Source organism: Anarhichas minor, unplaced genomic scaffold, assembly GCF_050575085.1.
Source record: "Anarhichas minor isolate MPS153535 unplaced genomic scaffold, ASM5057508v1 ptg000024l, whole genome shotgun sequence".
NCBI classification, from domain to species: Eukaryota; Metazoa; Chordata; class Actinopteri; order Perciformes; family Anarhichadidae; genus Anarhichas; species Anarhichas minor.
The window spans coordinates 15,871,346-15,893,868 of NW_027466470.1; the positions used below are offsets into that span (position 1 = coordinate 15,871,346).

The 22,523-nt window shown below is 43.4% G+C and overlaps 2 protein-coding genes and 1 pseudogene across 4 annotated transcripts; all 3 read right to left on the reverse strand.

Moving 5' to 3' along the window:
• Positions 1–319: 319 nt before the first annotated feature.
• LOC142956841 (uncharacterized) lies at positions 320–7,731 on the reverse strand. 2 transcript variants are annotated; one of them, XM_076098598.1, is made up of 8 exons: positions 7,141–7,731; positions 5,349–5,436; positions 5,186–5,267; positions 4,838–5,096; positions 3,790–3,880; positions 3,558–3,684; positions 3,210–3,468; positions 320–2,917 (listed from the first exon to the last, which is right to left on the reverse strand). In XM_076098598.1, the coding sequence occupies exons 1-8, from the start codon at positions 7,435–7,437 to the stop codon at positions 1,544–1,546; spliced, it is 2,577 nt and encodes an 858-aa protein (XP_075954713.1). In that variant the 5' UTR covers positions 7,438–7,731; the 3' UTR covers positions 320–1,543. The 2 variants fall into 2 exon arrangements, with proteins under 2 accessions (XP_075954713.1, XP_075954714.1); XM_076098599.1 differs by lacking the exon at positions 7,141–7,731 and having other exon boundaries at positions 3,558–3,880; positions 4,838–5,038; positions 5,349–5,405.
• A 2,657-nt stretch (positions 7,732–10,388) lies between these two features.
• Positions 10,389–13,988, reverse strand: LOC142956390 (uncharacterized; annotated as a pseudogene).
• Positions 13,989–14,148: 160 nt separating this feature from the next.
• LOC142956389 (uncharacterized) lies at positions 14,149–18,720 on the reverse strand. Of its 2 annotated transcripts, XM_076097951.1 has the most exons (5): positions 18,270–18,720; positions 17,312–17,399; positions 17,112–17,223; positions 16,766–17,024; positions 14,149–16,500 (listed from the first exon to the last, which is right to left on the reverse strand). In XM_076097951.1, the coding sequence occupies exons 1-5, from the start codon at positions 18,558–18,560 to the stop codon at positions 15,106–15,108; spliced, it is 2,145 nt and encodes a 714-aa protein (XP_075954066.1). In that variant the 5' UTR covers positions 18,561–18,720; the 3' UTR covers positions 14,149–15,105. The 2 variants fall into 2 exon arrangements, with proteins under 2 accessions (XP_075954066.1, XP_075954067.1); XM_076097952.1 differs by lacking the exon at positions 17,312–17,399 and having other exon boundaries at positions 18,270–18,411.
• Positions 18,721–22,523: the final 3,803 nt, after the last annotated feature.

The following is a 22,523-nucleotide window of genomic DNA, read 5'->3' on the forward strand; positions in this document are numbered from 1 at the left end:
AGTGATCTACCTCTTGCGCTCAAATCCTCATTTTTTTGCTCTGAAATGCATCAGTACAACCTAAAAGTAAACCAAGGTGTGTAGCTCATTAAAACTAGATATCCCTTTCATTTCAGTTCTCCAAACATCAGTCCTCATTTGGACGCGCAAACCGTCGGCAGGTCTAATCCATTATGCAGCCTTGAGTCTCTCCCGGAGAGAGCACAGCTGAAGAAGTTTCACCAACACTCCAGAAAGCCTGATGGGCCTTGAAGCTATAGCTTAAGCACTGGCTCACCACAGAGAGGGAGAGGATAAACATGTAGGCAGGGGGGGGATTTATTCAGGGCTTCTGATCAAAGTGGGAGTTCAGAAACCAGATACACCCGTACATTTAAATTCAAGAGATGGAAGGTAAGGGGGAAAAGTCAACTGTTGAATTGTTGTTTCTCTTTTGGCAAAATACTAAACCCACAGCAGCTCCCCTGTAGAGGAACAGAGACCACTTTGTCTGAGTAGAAATGTGAATAACCTACTCCTTCTTTACCACACTCGTTAAGCTAATGGACGAGGTAAAATGACACACTCAAAAAGGCAGTAAGACACCTTTATTTTTTCATTTTTTTTGGAAAATTCAGCAAGCCATTAAAAAGGCTCATACTGGGTATTTTGCATGTTTACACCGTTTGCTACAAATTGCAGAAATGCAACATTTAAATTAGCTTTTGGTCGAACAGTTGCAAGCAGGGACAATTTGCAAAGCTCGCCTCGGTGGTGCATTCAGGAACACTCTGAGGTCCTTGAACGAGCCAAGAGGACGAGTTTGAAAACAGTCCATCTTAATAAAGGTGTTATCGAACCATAACTACCTTCTCTTCACTGTGCTGAATCAGCTACTGTATCTCAAATTAGTTTCAAGCCTCAGCAAGCTGATCTTCGTAGCGTTTTTTATATATCAATATCAATTTGTAGCTATTGGGATGAACAATACAAAATCCATTTGTATGGTAATTGTTCTCGAACAATTCTGAGGTCAAACTGATAATTATTGAAACTTAAGAGGAGAATCAACATTTCAACACTCTATAACTTACAATCCAAAGTGTTATACGTTTCTATATATACACATGAAGGCTTTGTGTAAAAGAACATTATCATTGAATGAGTCTATTAGAGGAACATCCATTCATTGCATCTGAATATTTCCCTCCAGACTGACAATTCTCTGAAGTTACATCATTATTCTGCTTTATAGTGAATAAAAAGAGATAGAAACCGGCTGTGCCACAGTGCCCCGACTTCAGCATAAACATGCCTTTTATAGCTCAACACTCCCATTATTCTTACTCGCTTCCTGACAACGCACCCAATACTCAATAATGAATGACTCATGAGCCTCCGTTACTGCGCAGTAAAAGATCATTTCATTCAGAAAGACGCTTGCCTGTGTGGATGTTTTGTTTCTCATATTCCAAATTGTTTTAATATATATATATATATATATATATATATATATATATATATATATACACACACTCAAAATCAATATCAATCCATGATTTGCTCAGACCACTCGAGTCTTCGCTGGCCTTCCCCTACGTTTCACTGAGCTCTTAGCGCTGCTGTCCCTCTTTTTCTTTGCTTCTTCTTCTTCTGGGTCAAAGTCAGTGTCACTGTCATCTTTTGGTCTTCCTCTTGATCTCGCTGTGCTCTTCCTCACCGTCTCCTTCTCCTCTTCTTCTTCCTCCTCCTCTTCTTCTTCTGCTGATTCAAAGGACGTGTCGCTCTCTGATTGCTCGTCCTCACTTTCCTCATCGCTGGAACCGGTTTTCCGCGCCTTTGATTTTGCAGTCTTAGCGTTTGAACGCTTGCCTTTTTTGGGCCCAGCCGGAGCCAAGCTGACTGCTGCGTTCCTCTTCGGCCTTCCTCTCGGCCTACCCGTGTTCCTCTTTCTACTTTTCCGCACATCTGTTCTCTCCTTCTGCGCCTCCTCTTCCGCGTCTCGACCTTCTTCTGCACAGTCACGCTCACAGTCTGTGCCTTTCTTATTCCCGCTGTCCTCAGCGTCGCTCGCCCTTTCCTCCATCTCACCCTTCCTCCGCTTACGTCCGGAGCCCGACGAGTGGCAACGCTGGACGTGACTCTTCAGGCTCACGTTGTGATTGTAGCTTTTGTCACAATACGGACACTTATAAGGTCTCTCCCCCGTGTGCAGGCGCATGTGGGATTTCAGGTGGCTGGTCTGGTTGAAGCCGCGTTGGCACACTGAACACTGGTACGGTTTCAAACCCGTGTGCACGACAGAGTGCCTCCGAAGATGATGCACGTCTTTAAATTCAATCCCACAAACCCCGCATTTGTACTCCTTCGGGGTTCTGTGATTTGCCAGGTGGATCCTGCGTTTCTTATTGGTGGTGAACGTCTCCGGACAGTCGGGACATTTATACGGATCTCTGTTATCCTGATGGGTCTGCTCATGTTTGAGTTTGTCCACCCTGGTTTTGAAGGTGACATAACAGTACTTACAAGGGTGGTCGTAGGTTTCATCGTGGATCCTGCTGTGATTTTTCAGAGACGTCTCCGTGACGCATCTTTTGCCGCATATGTTGCAGGAGAAGGGCTTTATTTTGTGCTCGCACGTGTGCCGCTTCAGAATGGTGAAAAAGCTTCCGCACTCGGTGCACAGCTCGTTAATTTTGAGGCCGCCCGGGGAATCAAAATCGTCCTCCTCTTCGCCTTCGTCTTCCGTTTCCTCGTCAGACTCCTTCGTGAGCTCTTCGGCCAGCAAGAAATCCTCTGTTGGATTCCATTCCCCATCCGAGCTCACCGCGCCGTCATCGCCTTCCTCTCCTTCATCCGACGGATCGCTTTCTTCATCGCTGAAAGTAACAATCTCAGAGAACGCCGAGCTGCTGGGGTTGTCACCTGTCGACACTTCCTGTGAACAATATTAATAAAACAACTTGGGTAAAGCTTTTAGAAGTCTACACAGCACACATTGTTGTAGCCAGATTAACAAAAATAAGACCCCATCTGCAAAAAGTCCAGGCAGTTTTCTAACTATTAGATAATACTACATCATAATACAGCTCAGCCTTTCTCTTTTCATTTTAGGATGCAAAACGTAACCCAAAATAATGTCCTTGTCCTTTGAGGATGAGAAGGTTCTGATGATACTACAGTCAGAATGTCTGAATACGTTGTAGCACGTCTGACTATTAGAGTCCTACCTGTTGGCTCTCTGGAGTTACTTCTTCTACTTCTGTCAGGTGCTGATCCTCAGCTGTTGGGACGCTGGCATCGACTTGGCTTTTCCACTGGTGTCTGTAGTCACACTGAAGACACTGCTGGTTCAAGATCATGAGCAACCCACAGGTGACCTTCTCCATCTGCAGTTTACACCCACAGGACGGACACGTGCGGCGGAACAACTGGAAGAGGCAGCTTTCATTCACAACATGCTTTCCTTTGATCTGTAGAAGTGCAGCTCTGGAAAATCAGTTAAAACGAAGATTTCAAAAGCCAACCTAATGTCAACTGTCCAGAATAATAAGCACAACTGTAAAAGTGTGACTCACTTCTCCTTGTTCAAATCAATATGCATGGTGTTTTGTTGCACCTGGTCAGATCCAAACATGACAGCATCTGAAGCATCAGGTGAATTTGGTACAGAGACAACACTTGACACGGGACTTGCTTGTGGACCTACAAATGTGACGGTGTAGAGAAAGTTTACCCTCTTCATGTGTATATATATATATATATATATATATTTATTTATATGTGTGTGCAATTTGTAGAGGTTCTTACCTGTCAAAGTATGTATATCTGATTTTTCAGAGGACGTTGGACTATTGAGGTCATCACACTGATGAGCAGAATCAGTGGTTTCCAGAGGCTCCTACACGAATGACAACAGTAGAAGCTTGTACCTCTTGTACTTAAACAAAGGCTACATGCGACACGCTAAAAATGTGTTTCAAAGCATCTTACAGAAAGAATACATTTACAATGCGGTCAAAAAAAAAAAAAAGAGTTGTCTCTCCCACTTACTTCACACAAAGGACACACCTGTATTTACAGGGCGGTCTAGCGGCAATCAAAGGAAAGTGACGCGGCCTCATCGTTAAAGAAAGTCGAGTTAATAAAATAAAAAGACTGGCTCATTTAATCACTATATTCAAACTGAGTATTTATTTTAGGGTGATGTCATAAAATGCTACAACAGACATTTGAAGCTACAGCCGAAGTAAAAAAAACAACGCAGCTTGTTTCTTCTTCTGGAGCGAGCGGGGAGCGAATTTGAGTGGAGCGCGGTGAAATCGGAGTTTAGCGCAAAGCGATATCGAGCGGAGGGAAAATCCTCACCACTCCGCTCCTCTCACATGCACTCAAAGTGTGTGCTTAATAACTGCATGGTGGACGGTTACATTAGCCTGTAGATGTGTGCAGTGGGATGACACAGCCTCTCAATACGTTCTCATCATACTGTGTGTGTGACCACAACAGCACTGCAACGGTGAGTAAATGTGCCGTCAAGCACCTGTCAGTACAAAATCAAAAATACAGATTTTTCCTCTTACCTGTAGTGCTATTCATCAACGTAGATCAGTGGTTCTAAAACCTATTCTTTAATAATGTTCACAGTTAGTGTTCTAATGATAATAACTGATAACCAAAGCATAGCGGCAGTCTACGTAACACTATATCATGATATAACTCAGTCTCTCTCTTTGATCAGAGGATGCAAACGAAACGCAAAATAATGTCCTTGTCCTTTGAGGATGAGAAGGTTCTGATGATACTACAGTCAGAATGTCTGAATACGTTGTAGCACGTCTGACTATTAGAGTCCTACCTGTTGGCTCTCTGGAGTTACTTCTTCTACTTCTGTCAGGTGTTGATCCTCAGCTGTTGGGACGCTGGCATCGACTTGGCTCTTCCACTGGTTTCTGTAGTCACACTGAAGACACTGCTGGTTCAAGATCATGAGCAACCCACAGGTGACCTTCTCCATCTGCAGTTTACACCCACAGGACGGACACGTGCGGCGGAACAACTGGAAGAGGCAGCTTTCATTCACAACATGCTTTCCTTTGATCTGTAGAAGTGCAGCTCTGGAAAATCAGTTAAAATTAAGATTTCAAAAGCCAACCTAATGTCAACTGTCCAGAATAATAAGCACAACTGTAAAAGTGTAACTCACTTCTCCTTGTTCAAATCAATATGCATGGTGTTTTGTTGCACCTGGTCAGATCCAAACATGACAGCATCTGAAGCATTTAAACCTATAAATGTAAATAGAAAGAAAGTTTACCCTCTTCAGATTTATATACATATATATATATGCAATACGTTGAGGTTCTTACCTCTTAAAGTATGTCTTGAATTTTCAGAGGAAGTTGGACTATTGAGGTCATCACACTGAGAAGCAGCTTCTGTGGTTTCCACAGGCTCCTACACACACGACAAAAGTAGAAGCTTGTAGTTAAACAAAAGCTATAAAACAAGGAATCTCTGTCTGTCTGTGTCCTTCACATATCTCGGGAATCGTTGATCCGATCTACCTCACCCTTGTTAGGTGTATTGCTGGGAACCCAAGGACATGCCGTGTTGAATTTGGTACAATTTGGGCACACGACGTGTGACTAAATAAATGAAGAAACTTAGAAGAAACAAGCGAGCAGCGGCTTCGGGGCTCTGAAGACTGAGTCGAGCACGGCGTCTGCAGCGAGCCTTTTTGACTGCTGTTCACTTTTGCAGCTGGATGATGTCACCAGTGTTACTAAACGTGAGCAGCCACACCTTCAGTGATTTGATGCCCCATGCAGTCACCGACTAGCTTGACTTGTCCCCCTTTCTCTAACTACCTTGCCTAACTGTTAAGCTGACACTGGCGTTTTTTCCCCGTGAACCAGAATGCATTTCGACCGTGTGACTGACCGCAAGGAGCTGCTATACTTGGGTATCTTACACAACTATGTCATGGCAGGTAAATCTCTGAGGAAGCAGCAGAACCACTCGCCAAGCATTTGGCCTCTTCCAAACTAGCATGTTCTGAACGGGCACTACACTAGCCCACTAAAACGGTGTTTCTGAGCACCTTAGAGTACCATACATATGTTTTGACTTAAAATAAATGACAATAATATAACAGTCGTTAAATGTGCATATTTAACGACTGCATGGTGAATGGAGGAAGAATCCAAAGACAGAGAACAGTCTTGATTAATTGAAGTAAACGGAGGCGATTTCAACAAACAGCAAAACTATATCTAAACATCTTTCTACGAACTCTCACGCAACTCGTGCAGTATAATCCAAGTCTCTTTTATCCAGTAGTGTGCTCACTTCTTCCCAAACCCAACGCATTCTCACTCAAACGTCACTATTTTAAAACACATCTGCAGAAACAGGTTTGTGTTTGCAACAGGCGCCCTCCTTATCTGGTGTCGCTCTGACGAGTAGTGCAGTTTTCTTCAAAAGTGTGGTGATTGATATACAAATTGTTATTTTGGGGGTGAAGTTAAGAATTCCTTAAAGCTCCTGTCAAAACAAGCAGCATTCAAATCAAGCTGCACAATACACACAAGACGTGGAGTAACACTTGTGAATATTAAAATATATGGCTGTGATTTAGTGAATACAGGCTTCATGTTGTGTGACAGAAGGTGGACAGTAAATATGTATTTAATGAAGGATGTTGATTCGTACAGTTTACAGTCATACATATGTGAATGAACAAAGGGCAAAGTTACTAGTTATAACTCCTAATGCGTCTCAAATATGAGTCTCACACAAAATTGTGTTAATTATATGTAATAAAGAAGTATGAAATCACCTGTAGTGCAAACAAGCAAACCAAACTCCTTTGTACAGGCTGATTAGATTAGAGTATCATTCCTTGAATTAAGAAACACTTTATTAATTAAAAAAAGTGATGTTTGTGTACATGTAATAGTGGCTCTGGCACTGACCTGTTGCCACGATGATTGATCCCTTATTATACACTTATTGACTAAGATGTAGAGCCACTGAAAGCAGCGTTTGTAAATGACAACATGATATTGGGTCAAAGGGAGAATAAACCAGTCAGCTGGATTTGTTGGACATGGACGGGGACAAGTAACAGATGCCACACATCTGTCCACGCAGACTCACCACGGACTGCGGGCTCTCCAGATGTTCGCCGGGCTCTGACTTGACACACACCGACGGGACAGCGTCCGGCTTCAGCCGGACCCACAGCACGCCAGTCACCGGGGTCACGTGTTCAAAACAGTCATCGGTAAAGTGCTCATTGCAAACGGTGATGTCGGTCCAGGACGATTCTTTAAGTCGTTGCCCGTTGACTTCTAAAATGAACTGAACCCACTCCAGCCTCCTCTCCGGGTCCTGCGGTAACTTGAAGCGCTGCGCGCCGCGACGCCCCGAGTCACACCCGAGGACGGAGCACATCCTGCAGACACGTGCTGTCCCTGCAGCTCTTACCGTGGTGCGGACAGCTTTGTTTACTGCGAGAGAACTGGAAGGTTCTGGGTCGACGTTAACAACAGTGGCAGCTAACGGCTAGCCGTTTAGCTAGGGGCTGTGGTGGTAACGGAATGGGCGGGGCTAGGCGGCCAGGGTGGCGTGGTTTGCTACACGGCGTATCCCGGTTTTATGGGATCAGACAGCTGTAGTAAGGGGAAAGTTAAGAGGAACTTTATGGAAATCAAAGCAACCTGGGCTTCCATAACACCTCAGCAGGGCCACAGGCTCATCGCCACCGTGCCACGGCGCATTGATGCAGTAATTCATGTAAAAGGAGCCCCGACCAAGTGTTGAGTGCATACTGTATAATGTACATGGACATACTTTTCAGTAGACCAACATTTCTGTATTAAAAATCCTTTTTTTAATTGGTCTTATGTAATATTCTAATTTTGTGAGATACTGAATTTGGGGTTTTCATTAGCTGTACGCCATAATCATCAAAATGAAAAGAAATAAACGCATGAAATATATCACCTTGTGTGTAATGAATCTATATAATATATGAGTTTCACTTTTTGAATTGAATTACTGAAATAAATGAACTTTTCGATGATATTCTAATTCATTGAGATGCACCTGTATGTTAAATAGAAACATGCACTAAAGAGAATATGCTGCAGTTTTTAGACACTAAAAAACATCCATGTCAGAGGCACAAAACATAAAAGCGTGCAGAGTATGTGAAATACATAAATCAGTCAGACACAGCTAAACAACAATAAAAGACAAGCATGCAGGTAGATGACCGACCGGCAATTTCAAGACAGACAGACGAGGGAAAGTTCAACTCGGACAGAGAAGCGGTTACATTCTAGTGCTGACAGAGTTGGGTACTAACTAACCATTTCTTTAATTGAGCTTTAAATTAACTGTATGTTTGTAGTTCTCTAATGGTTACTGGTTTGACCAAATCACTGATACTTTAATGTCACTTGGAATCGTCACCAGAAAGAGAATTTGACAGCACCTGTCAAAAGTGATTTTGGTCACACTACACTATAACAGTAAAGTTATTGAATATTATTTCCAATAAAAATGCACTAAAATGAATCAAAGTCATATTTTTTCAAAATAGCAGTTGTAGTACAACAAAGAGGAGCCCATTGATGTATTAAGTGATTTTGGGCATGCTACACTTATCAACAGTAAAGCTATTGATTATTATTTTCAATAAATATTCACTAAAATTAATCTAAATCATATTTTTTCAAAATAACACTTGTAGTACAACAAGGAGGAGCCCATTGATGTGTGAAGTGATTTTGGTTACATTACATTGCATGACAGTGAAGCTATTGAATATTGTTGTAGTAGGTATTTTCCGCATTGCACTTTGTAGACGGTCCCTGCGCACTCGTCTCGCAGCCGGCCGCTCATTGAGACCAATGCCGATTGTCCAGCTCGGAGGAACCCGTAAGGCGGCCCGTTTTAATTAAATTAAGGTTGTAGCTTGTTGTCTACCTCACTACGGTTACAGGGAGGTATCGTTTGCATTTTAGCAACGTTTCGTTAACGATTTATTGAACCGGGAAGTCCGAATCTGTCAATATCTTTCTAACTTTACCTAAGTCTGCCGGTTCTGTCTTCAAAAACTCCACCAGTGTCGACTCTCCAAAATTCTTACTTTACACAATTTAATAAATGTATTTGTTGACTGTAAATTAAGGTTCTCCTGATTTAACAACCTGTGTCTCCCTGTATAAGTGTGTCAATTACCTCCCGGTGGCTTCAGTTCTCCTATTTATTATGTTTTTTTGTGATGTATGTCATGTTATTTCAAACTAATTTGCAATCATAAGAAGTGTGGTCTTTGTTGGTGAAATGTTTCTGATATACAAAGAACAATTACTTATCGTAAAACTCCAAAAATATAGTAGAGTAAAATCTTTTAGGTGTGTTTTCTAGAAACTACAGGTCTGATGAGGAAAGTGGGAACAGGTGTGTAGGTGGGAGGGGATGTCATGTGACCAGGACTGGCAGGTCTGGGGAGTGAGCAGGGGCTGGAGAGAAGGACAGAGAGCCAGGACGGGCAAAACCACCAACCCACTACAAAGTCTCTGCCCTCCCTCGAACTTCTCAGACAGTTTATTTCATTTGTAAAAATGGAGAAGGAGATTTCACTGCTTTTACCACATCTAGACCACATTGGCTCTTTCAAAAGACACCATACTTAAACTGTGCAACATTGGACAAGATAATCCCAAATAAACCAGATTATTTAAGGCACCGCTCCGTCTGTGAGATGTGTCTTTAGTCTCTGTGGGATCAAATAATCCAGATTTGATCAGGATAATGTTAGTGGTTTTTAATCTGGCCCTGGTCCAATGTGGTCCATATCTGTTTTTGCACTGTCATAAAGAGAGTAAAGGTATCATATATTTGCAGGTCGGTTTAGGACAGCATTGAGGCTTTACCTAAAGTGTTTTACACGTTTTCACATCAAATAGGTGCAAAACAGATACTCGGTCGTTGTAAACTAAAACTAACTTTCCCTCAACTTTCCTATAATGTATCGGAAGTTCACCCCCATGTGAGCAACTTGTAAACACAACATTCAAAGTCGGCCCCTCCTTCCATATTTATCTTAAACTAATTATCACACATCTGTCCATCAGAGGACAGGACAACTCCTCGTCGCTCCTCATCCTCATCTTCATCTTCAGTGCGCGTCACTCTGGTTTTGGAACGAGCTTTGTGCGCTTGGCCTTTCGCTTTGCGCTATATCTGCGTTTCCGTAGCGTCCTCTCCAGTGTGAGCTACTGATATGCAGAACCGGGACGACACCAGCAGATGGCGCTGTTGAACTAAGAAAAATGATCGCCACAAGTTCAATTAAAGGGTCAGTTCACACCAATTACAAACACGTTTCCACATTTGACCCTCGTGGTATTTAACCATGCAGATGATTTTAGTTTTCTTTACATTGGCTTCGTATTCAGTACACAACAGTATTATGAAACATTTACAACAGGAACCTAACATTATCCCACTTTAATCTATTTACACATTTTGAACAGGACTCAGAAGTATCTTGAAATCAAAGTGGCACTACCTCTTAAAAAAGTGAAAAACAATGACGTCTTAAAAGAACCGATCCTAAGAGTTCATGTTTAGTTCCTCATAATACTTATTGTTAAAATATATCATAGAAAACATACCACTTCTGCAGGACACTATAAATGGTATTTATCTTAATAAGTGCCCAACTCAACTTTACTTTTTTAATGTTCAGTGTCTTCGACTTGATTCTTTCCTGGTCGTCCCTGAGCTGTTACCACGGTTCTGGCTGCTCTCTCTATTTATTTTTTCTGGGTCAAAACCCGGGTCACCATCAGAATGTTTTTCCCTTTCTTCTTGATCTGCTTGTGCTGGATGAGACTTCCTCACTATTCTCCTCTTCCTGCTCTGTCGGGTCAGAGGACACGCCCCTTCGGGTCGGCTCGCCCTCCGTTGCTCCGTCGCTGCAGCGTGCTCTCTTTGACTTGTGCTCTCGAGCTCCGGCAGTCTTACTGTTTGAACGCCGGCCTCGCTTTTCCCCCAAGCTGCCTTCTGAACTTCCCTTCGGCCTTCCTATGGGCCTACCTGTGCTCCTCCTCTTACGTTTTGGCATAGCTTTTCTCTCTTCCTGCACCTCCTCTTCTTTAAGCCCACCACCTGTGCCTCTGTTGTTCTCCTGCGCGTCACTCACAGTTTTGTTTCTTTTACCCTTCTTCCGCTCTCCTCCAGAGCCCGGCGGGTGACGCTGGACGTGATTCTTAAGGCTCACGTTGTGATTGAAGCTTTTGTCACAATGCGGACACTTATACGGTCTCTCCCCCGTGTGCAGGCGCATGTGGGATTTCAGGTGGCCTGCCTGCTTGAAGCCGCGTTGGCACTCTGAACACTTGAACAGCTTCTCTCCTGTGTGCACGGCCAAGTGTCTCTGGAGATAACCTCGTTGAGTAAAGTCAATCCCGCAGATGGGACATTTTAACTGTTGGGGGCCTCTGTGATCCTCCAGGTGGATTCTGCGCTCCTTATTTGTGGCGAAAGTCTCTGGACAGTCGGGACATTCATAGGGTTTTCCTTGAGTTAGGTGGCTCTGCTCGTGGGTGATTTTGTCCACCTTTGTTTTGAACGTAACGTGACAGTATTTGCACTGGTACTCGTAGTTTTCGTCGTGGACTCTGCTGTGAGATCTAAGGGCTTTCTCGCTGACACATCTCTTACCGCAATTGTTGCAAGAATAGGGTTTAATCTTGTGCTCGCATGTGTGAGGCCTCTGTTTATTGAAAAGCACCCCACACTCTGTGCAGAGCTGGCTGCGTTTGACAGGAGGTAGAGGATCATCATCATCTTCTTCCTCCTCTTCATTTTCCTCCTCAGATTCATCATGAATCTCGCTCACCAGCGAGAGCTCCTCCTCTGGACGCCAATCCTCGTCTGATTCCTCCGTTTCGTCCATGGGATCACTCTCCTCACTAATAACGGGGGCCATCTCAGACATGTCGGTGATACCGCTGCAGCTGTCGTCTGCTGACAACATCTGTGAAAGATTTAATGACACAAATGGGATTGAGTAAAATGCCACATCTTCAAAGTCCGTACACGATGATTAATACTGCCAAACTAATGCAGGGGTGACTCATCAATTCATTTGGTCCAATTAGTGTAAAATGCCAATCACCACTGCCCAGAGTCCAAGGTGATGTATAAAAATGTCTTGTTTTGTCCAAAACCCAAAGATATTCAGTTTGCAATGACATTTGAGAAGGAGAAGCAGCAAAACCTCCCATTTGAGAAGCGGGAAGCTGAGAAATCGCTGCATGTTTTCACTGCTCGTTAAATGACTTTTGAAGTTATCCAACATATCCAAAATATATAATCATGAAATTGTCACATATTGGTCAGTGTATATGGTGAATGTTTTTAGTGTAAAACCTTCCTTGGATGCACAAACAGACACAGTGTGTTTGGATTGTAGCACGTCTGACTATTAGAGTCCTACCTGTTGGCTCTCTGGAGTTACTTCTTCTACTTCTGTCAGGTGCTGATCCTCAGCTGTTGGGACGCTGGCATCGACTTGGCTCTTCCACTGGTTTCTGTAGTCACACTGAAGACACTGCTGGTTCAAGATCATGAGCAACCCACAGGTGACCTTCTCCATCTTCACCTGAGAGCCACAGGACGGGCACTTGTGGCTGAACAACTGGAGGAGACGCTTTTCATTCACGACGTACTTCCCTTTCACCTGCAGGAGTGCAGCTCTGAAACACGAGTTTCATTAAGATAGTGAGATGCAGCTTTTGAAAAGCTAAACCTGGTGCAATCAAAGTACACTCGTTAAAAGATTATCTTACTTCTCCCTGATCATATCGAGGTTCACAATGTTTTGTAGCATCTGACCATAATCAGACATGAAAGCGTCTGGAACATCACTTGGCGCTGGGCTTTCTTTGGCAGCTGCAAATTCAATTGAACATTTATTATTCACATGAAAACACTACATTGGAACGAATATTATTATCTATTTTTATTAACACATAAACATGTCAAGTTCCTCACTTGTTGAAGGCGGCCCTGATTCACCAGAACAGGAGGATGGACTATCACATCTCTTCACTTCTTCGAAATGAGAAGAAACCTCTGTGGTTTCCTCAGGCTCCTACACAAGGTAACAGAGGCAAACGCGTGTAGTTGTAGCAAAGACCGTCCGTGTGTTGTAGTAACAACATTTACCAACTGCATTTGATATTTGGTGCTATATTTGTTCTGTGGCTCTGGCCTACTTTCTAATGGTTCATTTTAATCATGTATTCATTTAATAAGCAATTAAAACCACTTTGTGAATAAAAACAGTGCGCTACACATAGTGAGAGTTGACTCCGCCCTCTCAGCCAGATGTGTTTATCAAAACAAACCAGAAATAATATAATGTCAACATTAGTCAGTGGCTTTTGATTGATGTGCTGTGTAAATAAGAAGGTGTAACTTGTGTATTTCTTTGTACTTGTTTATGATGTCGAAGCAGAAGCATCACATATTCTAGCCTCACCTGGCACGGCTCAGGTTCGTCTGGCTCTGACTTGACGCACAGTGACGGGACAGCGCTGGACGTCAGCTGCACCGTGCCAGTGCCAGTCCGGCTTATAAAACTATCAACTTTGAAATGGTGTCTGCAAACGGTGATATCAGTCCAGGACGATTCTTTGAGTCGTTGCCCGTTGACTTCAAGAAGGAACTGAACCCACTCGAGTCTCCTCTCCGGGTCTTCCGGTAACTTGAAACGTTGCGCACCGTGGCGCTCCGAGTCACATCCGAGCACGGAGCACATCCTGTTCTGTCCTCCAGCTTTAAACGCGGCCGACCGGCTTAATGTTCACGGGGACTGGAAGACAGAGCTCGGTGTGGACTCCCGACTCAACGTGCCAAACGGCCAGGAGCTAACAGCTAGCCATCTGCTGGCGGGCGGGGTTTGATGGCAGGGTTCGCGTAGTTTGGTATCAGGCGTATCCCGGCCCGTCGCGCTGAGGTAGCTCTGATACAGGAAGTGTTCCCCATGGCCGCGAGAGCACGCATGTGTTCAGTAGAACGTGCGCCCACATTACTACGCCCCGATTTGACCTGAATAAATGTAAAATAACAACAAGTGGATTGTTTCATGTATTGTTTATTAATGTTTTATCAACGACGTATCGCAAAGTAACACATGGCTCATCTGTCAAAAATAAATATAATATATATAACGTTATGATATAGACGTATCAAACATTATTCACTGCACTGAAGTGAGGATGTCATCGAAAAGGTTCTTTTGAAGAACCTTCAATCATGTTCAAATCTACACCCAACCCTTCTGAGGGTCAATGGTTTCACACATACCCTAACCCTGTTAGATGTACACTGAAGTAAATCTAACTCTTCTCAGGAGCACGTGAGACTGACTTTCCAGCAGTTCAAAGATCAATCATCATTACATATTGCAGTATTTTAAGTATTAGAAACTTACAACAGAAAAGAATGCAGGCACTTAACATCAGCCCTGTTTAATATACTTGTATCCACTTTGACCATTTGATCAGGTAACAGGGTTCAATAGTATTTTCAAATCAAAGCGAGAGCTTCTCTTAAAAAAGGTGCAGTGTGTAGAATTTAGGGGGATCTATTTTCATGAACAGAATACAATATTAATAAGTATGTTTTCTTAAGTGCAAAATCACCTGAAAATAAGAATCGTTGTGTTTTTATCTTAGAATGATCTGTTTGTATCTACATACAGAGCATGTCCTCTTCTGGGATCCGGCCGCCATGCTTCTACGGTGGCCCAGATGGACAAACCAGACACTGGCTTTAGAAAGCACCATTAGCGGTTTCACTTTTTTTTTTGTGTGTCTGCCACCGTAGTTCTACTACACACTTGCCACATGGGAGCAGTTTCAGTTGTTTGCAATCTGCCTCCTTTATCAGCAGAAGGCGATGAAATGTCACCTACACTCTGGCCTAGGTGTAAGTGCTTTGCCCGTCTCATGAAATCAGTCTAATATCCACTTTATGTGGCTCCTTTCTTTTCAGTCGTTGAAAACCAAACTCATTCCTTCAGCTCAGTTCATTCTAAGAGTCGCCTTTAAGATTTCTCCGTGGTCTTCCCCGACGCTTCCCCGAGCTTTTACCGCTGCTGTACCTCTTTTTCTTTCTTTCTTCCGGGTCAAAATCACAGTCACTATCAGAATTGTTTGGTCTTCCCCTTGATCTCGCTGTGTTCTTGATCGCCTCCTTGCTGCTCGCCTCTTCCTCTTCCGCCGAATCACACGTGCCGCTGTCGCTTGGCTTGGCCTCGCTTTCTTCATCTCTGCATTGTGTTCTCTTTGACTTCCGCGCTTTCGGTTTTCCAGACTTGGCGTTTGAAGACTGGCCTTCCTCCGAGTAGCCTGGTTCATGACGCTTAGGCCTTCCAATGGGCCTACCTGTGCTTTTCTTTTTAGGTCTATATATCATCTCCCTCTGCGCCTCCTCCTCCTCCTCCTCTGTATCCTGCTCGTCCTCCACATTGTCCAGCCCTGAATCTGCACCTCTTTTGTTCCCATTATCCTGAGCATCACTTGTGTCACTTGCCCTTTTGTTTCTCTTCTCTTTCATCCGCTCACGTTCAGAGCCCGGCGAGTGGTAACGCTGGACGTGACTCTTCAGGCTCACGTTGTGATTGAAGCATTTGTCACAATGCGGACACTTATACGGTCTCTCCCCCGTGTGCAGGCGCATGTGGGATTTCAGGTGGCCTGCCTGCTTGAAGCCGCGTTGGCACTCTGAACACTTGAACGGCCTGTCTCCCGTGTGCACGGCCAAGTGTCTCTGGAGAGAAAGGGGCCAGAGGAAGTCAATCCCGCAGATGGGACATTTTAACTGTTGGGGGCCTCTGTGATCCTCCAGGTGGATTCTGCGCTCCTTATTTGTGGCGAAAGTCTCTGGACAGTCGGGGCATTTATAGGGTTTTCCTTGAATCACGTGGATCTGCTCGTGGGTGATCTTGTCCACCTTTGTTTTGAACGTAGCGTGACAGTATTTGCACTGGTACTCGTAGTTCTCGTCGTGGATTCTGCTGTGAGTAATCAGGGCTTTCTCGCTGACGCATCTCTTACCGCAAATGTTGCAGGAAAAAGGTTTAATCTTGTGCTCGCATGTATGAGGCCTCTGTTTATTGTAAAGCACCCCGCACTCGGTGCAGAGCCGACTGTGTTTGACAGGAAGTGGGGGATAATCACCATCTTCTTCTTCTTCTTCTTCCTCATCCTCTTCTTCTTCTTCGTCGTCTTCTTCTTCGTCGTCTTCCTCTTCGGTTTCCTCCTCAATTTTCTTTATCAGCACTCTAGCACGAGAAGAGCCGTTCGCTTGCTTCCAATCGTCGTCTGAATCCAAGTCCCCCTGATCACTCGATTCATCGATTGGCTCGCTCTGCTCATCAATAACTGCAACAATCTCATGGGCCCCTGTGGCCCCAGCTGGCACAGCCTGTGACACAATGACAAGGAGCGGATGAGTAGAAACGTAAGCCTATACGAGTAGACTGTCTTGAGTATTACAACTGAAACAAGAAGACAGTGCAAGCAGAGAATGTATTATGATTCTAACCAAACAGTTTATAAAACCCTCAACATAAGGCTTAGACAATACTGAATAGTGTTGTGTGTGTGTGTGTGTGTGTGTGGTTTTCTTATCGATACTTTCTGGATACTGTCTAAATAAGTTGTCGTAAGTCTGACTATTAGAGTCCTACCTGTTGGCTCTCTGGAGTTACTTCTTCTACTTCTGTCAGGTGTTGATCCTCAGCTGTTGGGACGCTGGCATCGACTTGGCTTTTCCACTGGTTTCTGTAGTCACACTGAAGACACTGCTGGTTCAAGATCATGAGCAAGCCAAAGGTGACCTTCTCCATCTTCACCTGAGAGCCACAGGACGGGCACTTGTGGCTGAACAACTGGAGGAGACGCTTTTCATTCACGACGTACTTCCCTTTCACCTGCAGGAGTGCAGCTCTGAAACATCAATGTAGATGACAAATATTAAAACCGCAACCTGATGTGAAAAGTAGCCAAAGCAAGCAGAAAGTTAAGAAAACTTACTTTTGTCCGATCAAATCAAAATCCATATGTTTTGGTTGCATCTGGCCAGATACAAAAGCGTTTGAAGTATCAGTTGAACACGAGACGACCTCAGTCGGGCTTCCTTGGACGGCTGCAAATGAAGTTTAAAGTGTGAGAAAAATCCTTCAACTGCGCTTCATTTTCAAAAACACATTTTTTTTATAATCAAACACTTTTACCCATTGACTCTTCAGAAAAGGCAGTAGGGCCATCACATGTTTTAAGTTGATCACGCAGACAAGCAACTTCTGTGGTTTCCTCAGGCTCCTACACAGAGTAACAAAAGTAAAAGCTTGTAGTTGTAACCAAAAGCAACAAACAAGTACATTAAAAACTACGTGTGGTCCATGTCAAAGTACCATGTGTTTTGATTTACTTCACTTCCATTCCCAGCTTTGGAAAAAACAAAACAATGTGTTTAATTCTTCTTTTTTTCCAACCACTTGCCCGATCAGGCATGTGAGCTGCTAGATTTACCAGCCCGGCATGCCACTTAACTTTGGCACTTAACGGGCTAGCCTTATTATTGAGCCCTGCATAGCACCGCTGTGTGGTAGCTAAAATCAATGACACGCAAGAACACAAGACGTGGATCAGCACTAACAGTCAGTTTGCTTTTGAAAGAAAAACACATGTGGATCTGCACCTCCTTCATATTTAGAGTGTAACAGGTGTTAACCGTGTTGCCTCTTATGACTCTTATATTGAGTCTCAAATGTGAGCCCACGAGGGAATAAGTCAGACATGCAATAAACACACGAAGCAACAAATGAAAACGCGTACAGTATAAATGCCTAACCTGTGCATCTCTCTTATTTACGTTTTTGAAATTAAAGACAGAAAAAAATGATGTTACTTGACAATAAAATTGTAATTCTGCTTTGTTAGTGCGTCTTAACTTTATTTGATAAACAAGTAAACACCTACTTGTCTATCTGTGGTACAATAGAACAATTCTTTGACTGTAACAGTACTTGCCAATAAAATTCACTTAGTTTAGGCTTCATGTATAGAAACAACCCCAGATCAGATGTATATATACTATAAACTACATATATATGTCAAACATTAGGTGATGATGGTTCTGATGTTTAAGTGAGATAGAGACAATGTTTACAGCTGTCAAAGTAGACTCACCACACATGTTGTCTCTTCTGACCGGAGACACAGCGATGGGACAGCACCGGGTCTCAACGTCAGCTGGACCTTACCGGTCACACCCGGATGGTTCCGTGTCCGGCTGTCAAAACAGTCATCTTCAAAGTGTTCGCTACAAATCGTGATGTCTGTCCAGGACGATTCTTTAAATCGCTGCGTGTTGACTGTGGCGAGAAACTGAACCCACTCCAGCCTCCTCTCCGGGTCCTCCGGTAACTTGAACCGCTGCGCGCCGCGACGCCCCGAGTCACATCCGACGACGGAGCACATCCTGGAGACACGTGCTGTCCCTGCAGCTCTTACCGTGGTGCGGTCCGGTCCGCGTTTTAAATGTTCATAAAGAGACGGACAGACTTCACTTCCGACCCCAACGACAGCGCTAAGCTACATTAGCTAGCCGTTGTTGCGACGGTAGTGATGGCGACTGGGTGGGCGGGGTGTTATGGAGAGGTACGCGCGGTTTGTTGTCAGGCGTACACCGGTTAGTGTAGCTTCAGTCTACTATGGGAGTCGAGATGTTTTCTATTACTAACAAAACTAAAAAAAACCTGCAGACCAAAGGTGACGGTTGACTTGTTACAGAAAAAAATAAAGTGTAAAGTCATTGACACTAACTACAACTATAGCATGACAGACAGCCCTTCACCGTTAAAGAAAAAAGACCCGAGTGGGGCCTTTGTTGTAATAGTCCCATGAAAGTTTCAAAGTGCAGACGCGTTCTGCAGGCCCGGGGCTGCTCCAGTAGGTGGTGCTGTTCTACTTCAAAAGGGTTGCCAGTTTCTGACTATTGCGATATTTTACATCACTTCTGAATTTTCATATGGGTAACTGGTAGGATTTCTTTTTCTGTGTACTTTTGTTGATAATACCCTTTATATTACCGTATTTTCCAGACTATGGAATTTGGAATGCATATGTATGTATATTAAAGACTTTCCCACTATAACCTTTATTTAATCAGGGACGTCCCAATAAGATCAAGATTTCATTGGCAAGAGAGACCTTACTACCTATGAAATTAAACAAGATACTGAAGAACAATAATATATTAGAATATATTAGAATATGTGTGTGTGTGCATGTGTGTGTGTGTGTGTGTGTGTGTGTGTGTGTGTGTGTGTGCGTGCACGTGTGAGTAACTTTGTAAAGCAGTTAACAGATCTAATCCCCCCCCCCCCCCCCCCCCAAGCCAAAGAATGAAGAACACATGTTTTTCAGGAGGTGCAGCATTCGGTGCTTGCCTCATGTTTAGTGTCTCAGAGGATCTGTAAATGTGAATAATCCACTAAGAGTCATTGAATTCTTATAACTATTTAATGTCTCTAGGGGCATTTGTCAGGAGGTCAAAACATAGTCCAGTTATTGACGCATTGTGCATCATGTACATGTCTAGTAATACAAGTTTCTTAAATGTTCCATACAGATGATTTTCAACAGATGAACAACTTGTTAAGAATCCCCAAATGTATAATTAGTCTGCACGTATGAGCAATCACATGGCCATATTTTAAACTCTTCGGTAAAATGTTTTTTGGAATCTTTCTTTTGAAAATCAGTAGACACCCTGGCCTGGCATCACATCTTACAGCACTAACTTTTCACTGTGGCTGAAACATGTGCTCAGGGTCATGTCTGTGGTTTCAAACATAAGGCCCCTTAATAACAAACAGGAATGCCACTCAAAACTGCAGGCTTGTGTGTAGCAGGTGGTGACAAGTTACTCTCCTGTGCCCCTCTGGGCAAAACACACATATAACTAATATCCAAAAACATAAAGGGCCTTCCGACAAGAGAGCGAAATGATTGGGCTTTTGTGGATTGACATACTGAATTACCACACCAATGTGAGTCGAGGACAGTCTGCATGCCAGTTGCCTTACTTTGCCTTAATTTACTTACTTTGCTTACTTTGATATCATCATTCACAGCATATTTGCTGAGTGTGTTGAAACTTCAAAGGCTGATGCTCGGTAGGAATGTGCTGTTAAACTGTAAACATCAGGAGGGGGCAATAAACCCGTCAGTGCACACAAACAGCCAGTGTGAGGAGATCATTTCCACGGTTTACACAGCAACAAACCAGTTCCTTTCATGGTGATCACTGTCAATATGAAGCTCCCATGTGACGGAGCCCGAGGAAGGAGGGGAATACCGTTCCAAAAAGTGTAGAGAATTAAATATTCCTGGTTGATTGAGCACAACAGGAATTTGACCCCTGACTCCCGTTTACGTTCTATCCTCCATCCTATGAACTGTGGGAACAAGAGAGAGAGCTGCAGTCGAAACACGTTAGCTGCCATTCACATTCACGGAGGAATGTTGGCGAGTCTTCACAATGTTGTCAGTCATTACGCCAGATAAGAGCCCTGAGTTCATAAATAAGATTGATGGCATACCACCCGGTCCTGATCTGTGTTTTCACACACAAGCTTCTCTGTCAGAAGCACCCAGCACTGTTTTCCTTCTTTGACATACCTGTCATGTTTTAGTATGTGAAGATAAAAGCACCATCCCACTGGACTGAAAGCTCCCTCACTGGCAACATTTCAACCCAACGCAGGTTGTTGAGTTGTGTTGGGTCGAAAAGCATCACCAACAAGGTCAAATTGCAGCGTGCGGATACTTTTCTCTTGGATTCCTGTGATGTTTTGATACTCGCCTTCGATTCCCGCTAAGCTTGGATGTGGATGTGCACACAACTTTATGCCCTCGTTTAACTTATGTCTCGACCGGTCTAACACTAAGAAATTGTGATGTAGTAACAGAGACATTCAGTGTTTTACTTCCTCCCTCCACGGGGAGGTCAGAGCACTGAATCAGCACCTCTGGAACTGTTGAGATTCAGTGTCTTACTCAAGAACACTTCAGCAGAGAGGATGCTTTGCAAGGTTAGTGGATTGTGAAAACACATCCTACACACACATTCAACATTCAAGGACTACTGCCCAAGAGGAATACAGTAATGTAAGAAACATCATAGCCAATTTCATCTAATTTCTTCTCAAAACAGGAATAGTTGTGCAATGAATGTTATCTGAAGAAAATATAAACAGATGAACATTATTTTAGGAAAACTACAGTTAATTTATCGACAGAGCACATGAGGAAATGTATGTCTGTCTCTTTCAAAATGGCTGATAGTGTGTGATACTTTAAAATAGGACCCATGGCAAACATTTGATCCATCTATTCTATTGTATTGCTGCTGTTGACTGGGTTCCCCCAGAACCACAATACATTGGTACATTTTTAAAAGCACTCGTTAAAACAGAAAACATTGACGTGAAGTCAGTGGGAACAAACTGACTGAGCACCTGTGAGATATGAGAACAAGCATACCAGCTGGTAGGATGAGGGCTAATCACTTATCAATGATTAATCAGCTGATCAGTTGCAAGCATTAGTAAAAGCAATGTGGTTGAACATTGTAAAAAGGAATTGTCTAGGGGTTTATCCTTTGTGGTAATAATCTACTAAATGGTGGTAATAAATGTATCAATGCTCATGGATTTCTCATTTTCTAATAAGCCATCAAGTAGCCTTTTCTAGTTTATTATTATTGGCTTATAACTGATCAATTGGTAATTTGTTTAACCTAAAGACATTAGTTACAACTTGATAACCCCTTTATTAAGGGAGCCTGTTTTAGAAAGTGATACTGTTGCATTTTGTAAAGGTATTAAACCAAAACAATCAAGATGGCCCAAAACATTTGGGGAATAAAGCAAGCAAATACGGTAGTGTGACGTGTTTTCATCGTAACAAACCGAACCAAATATGGAACCAAGAAGTCACACTACTCATTGCTCCACAGTTATGAATTAAAATGTGTGAAATCTTCTCTTCCACAGCCATATTTCAGATTTCACACACGTTGCACTCAGAACGACAACTGCTAAAACCTCTCAGTGGACCTCTGATGACACTAAAGCGTTCATTGTCATTGTCATTGTCCTGCTGCATTGTGAAGTCTCATTGTCAGCGCTGCACAACCGCCCCAAACTGGTACAAGTTGACATCTGTGGCGCTATGTGTGTGTGTGTGTGTGTGTGTGTGAGAGAGAGAGAGAGAAAGATCCATCCTGAAACGGACACCACATAACAGAGCTGTCCATTCTCTCATCTTCACATGCCACGGGCACATCCTGAAATAATTCATAAACACCTCTGGGTGCGAGCTCAATCGGAGGCGATTAAAAGGGTTTAGGAGCGCGGCACATGTCAGCAAAGGTTG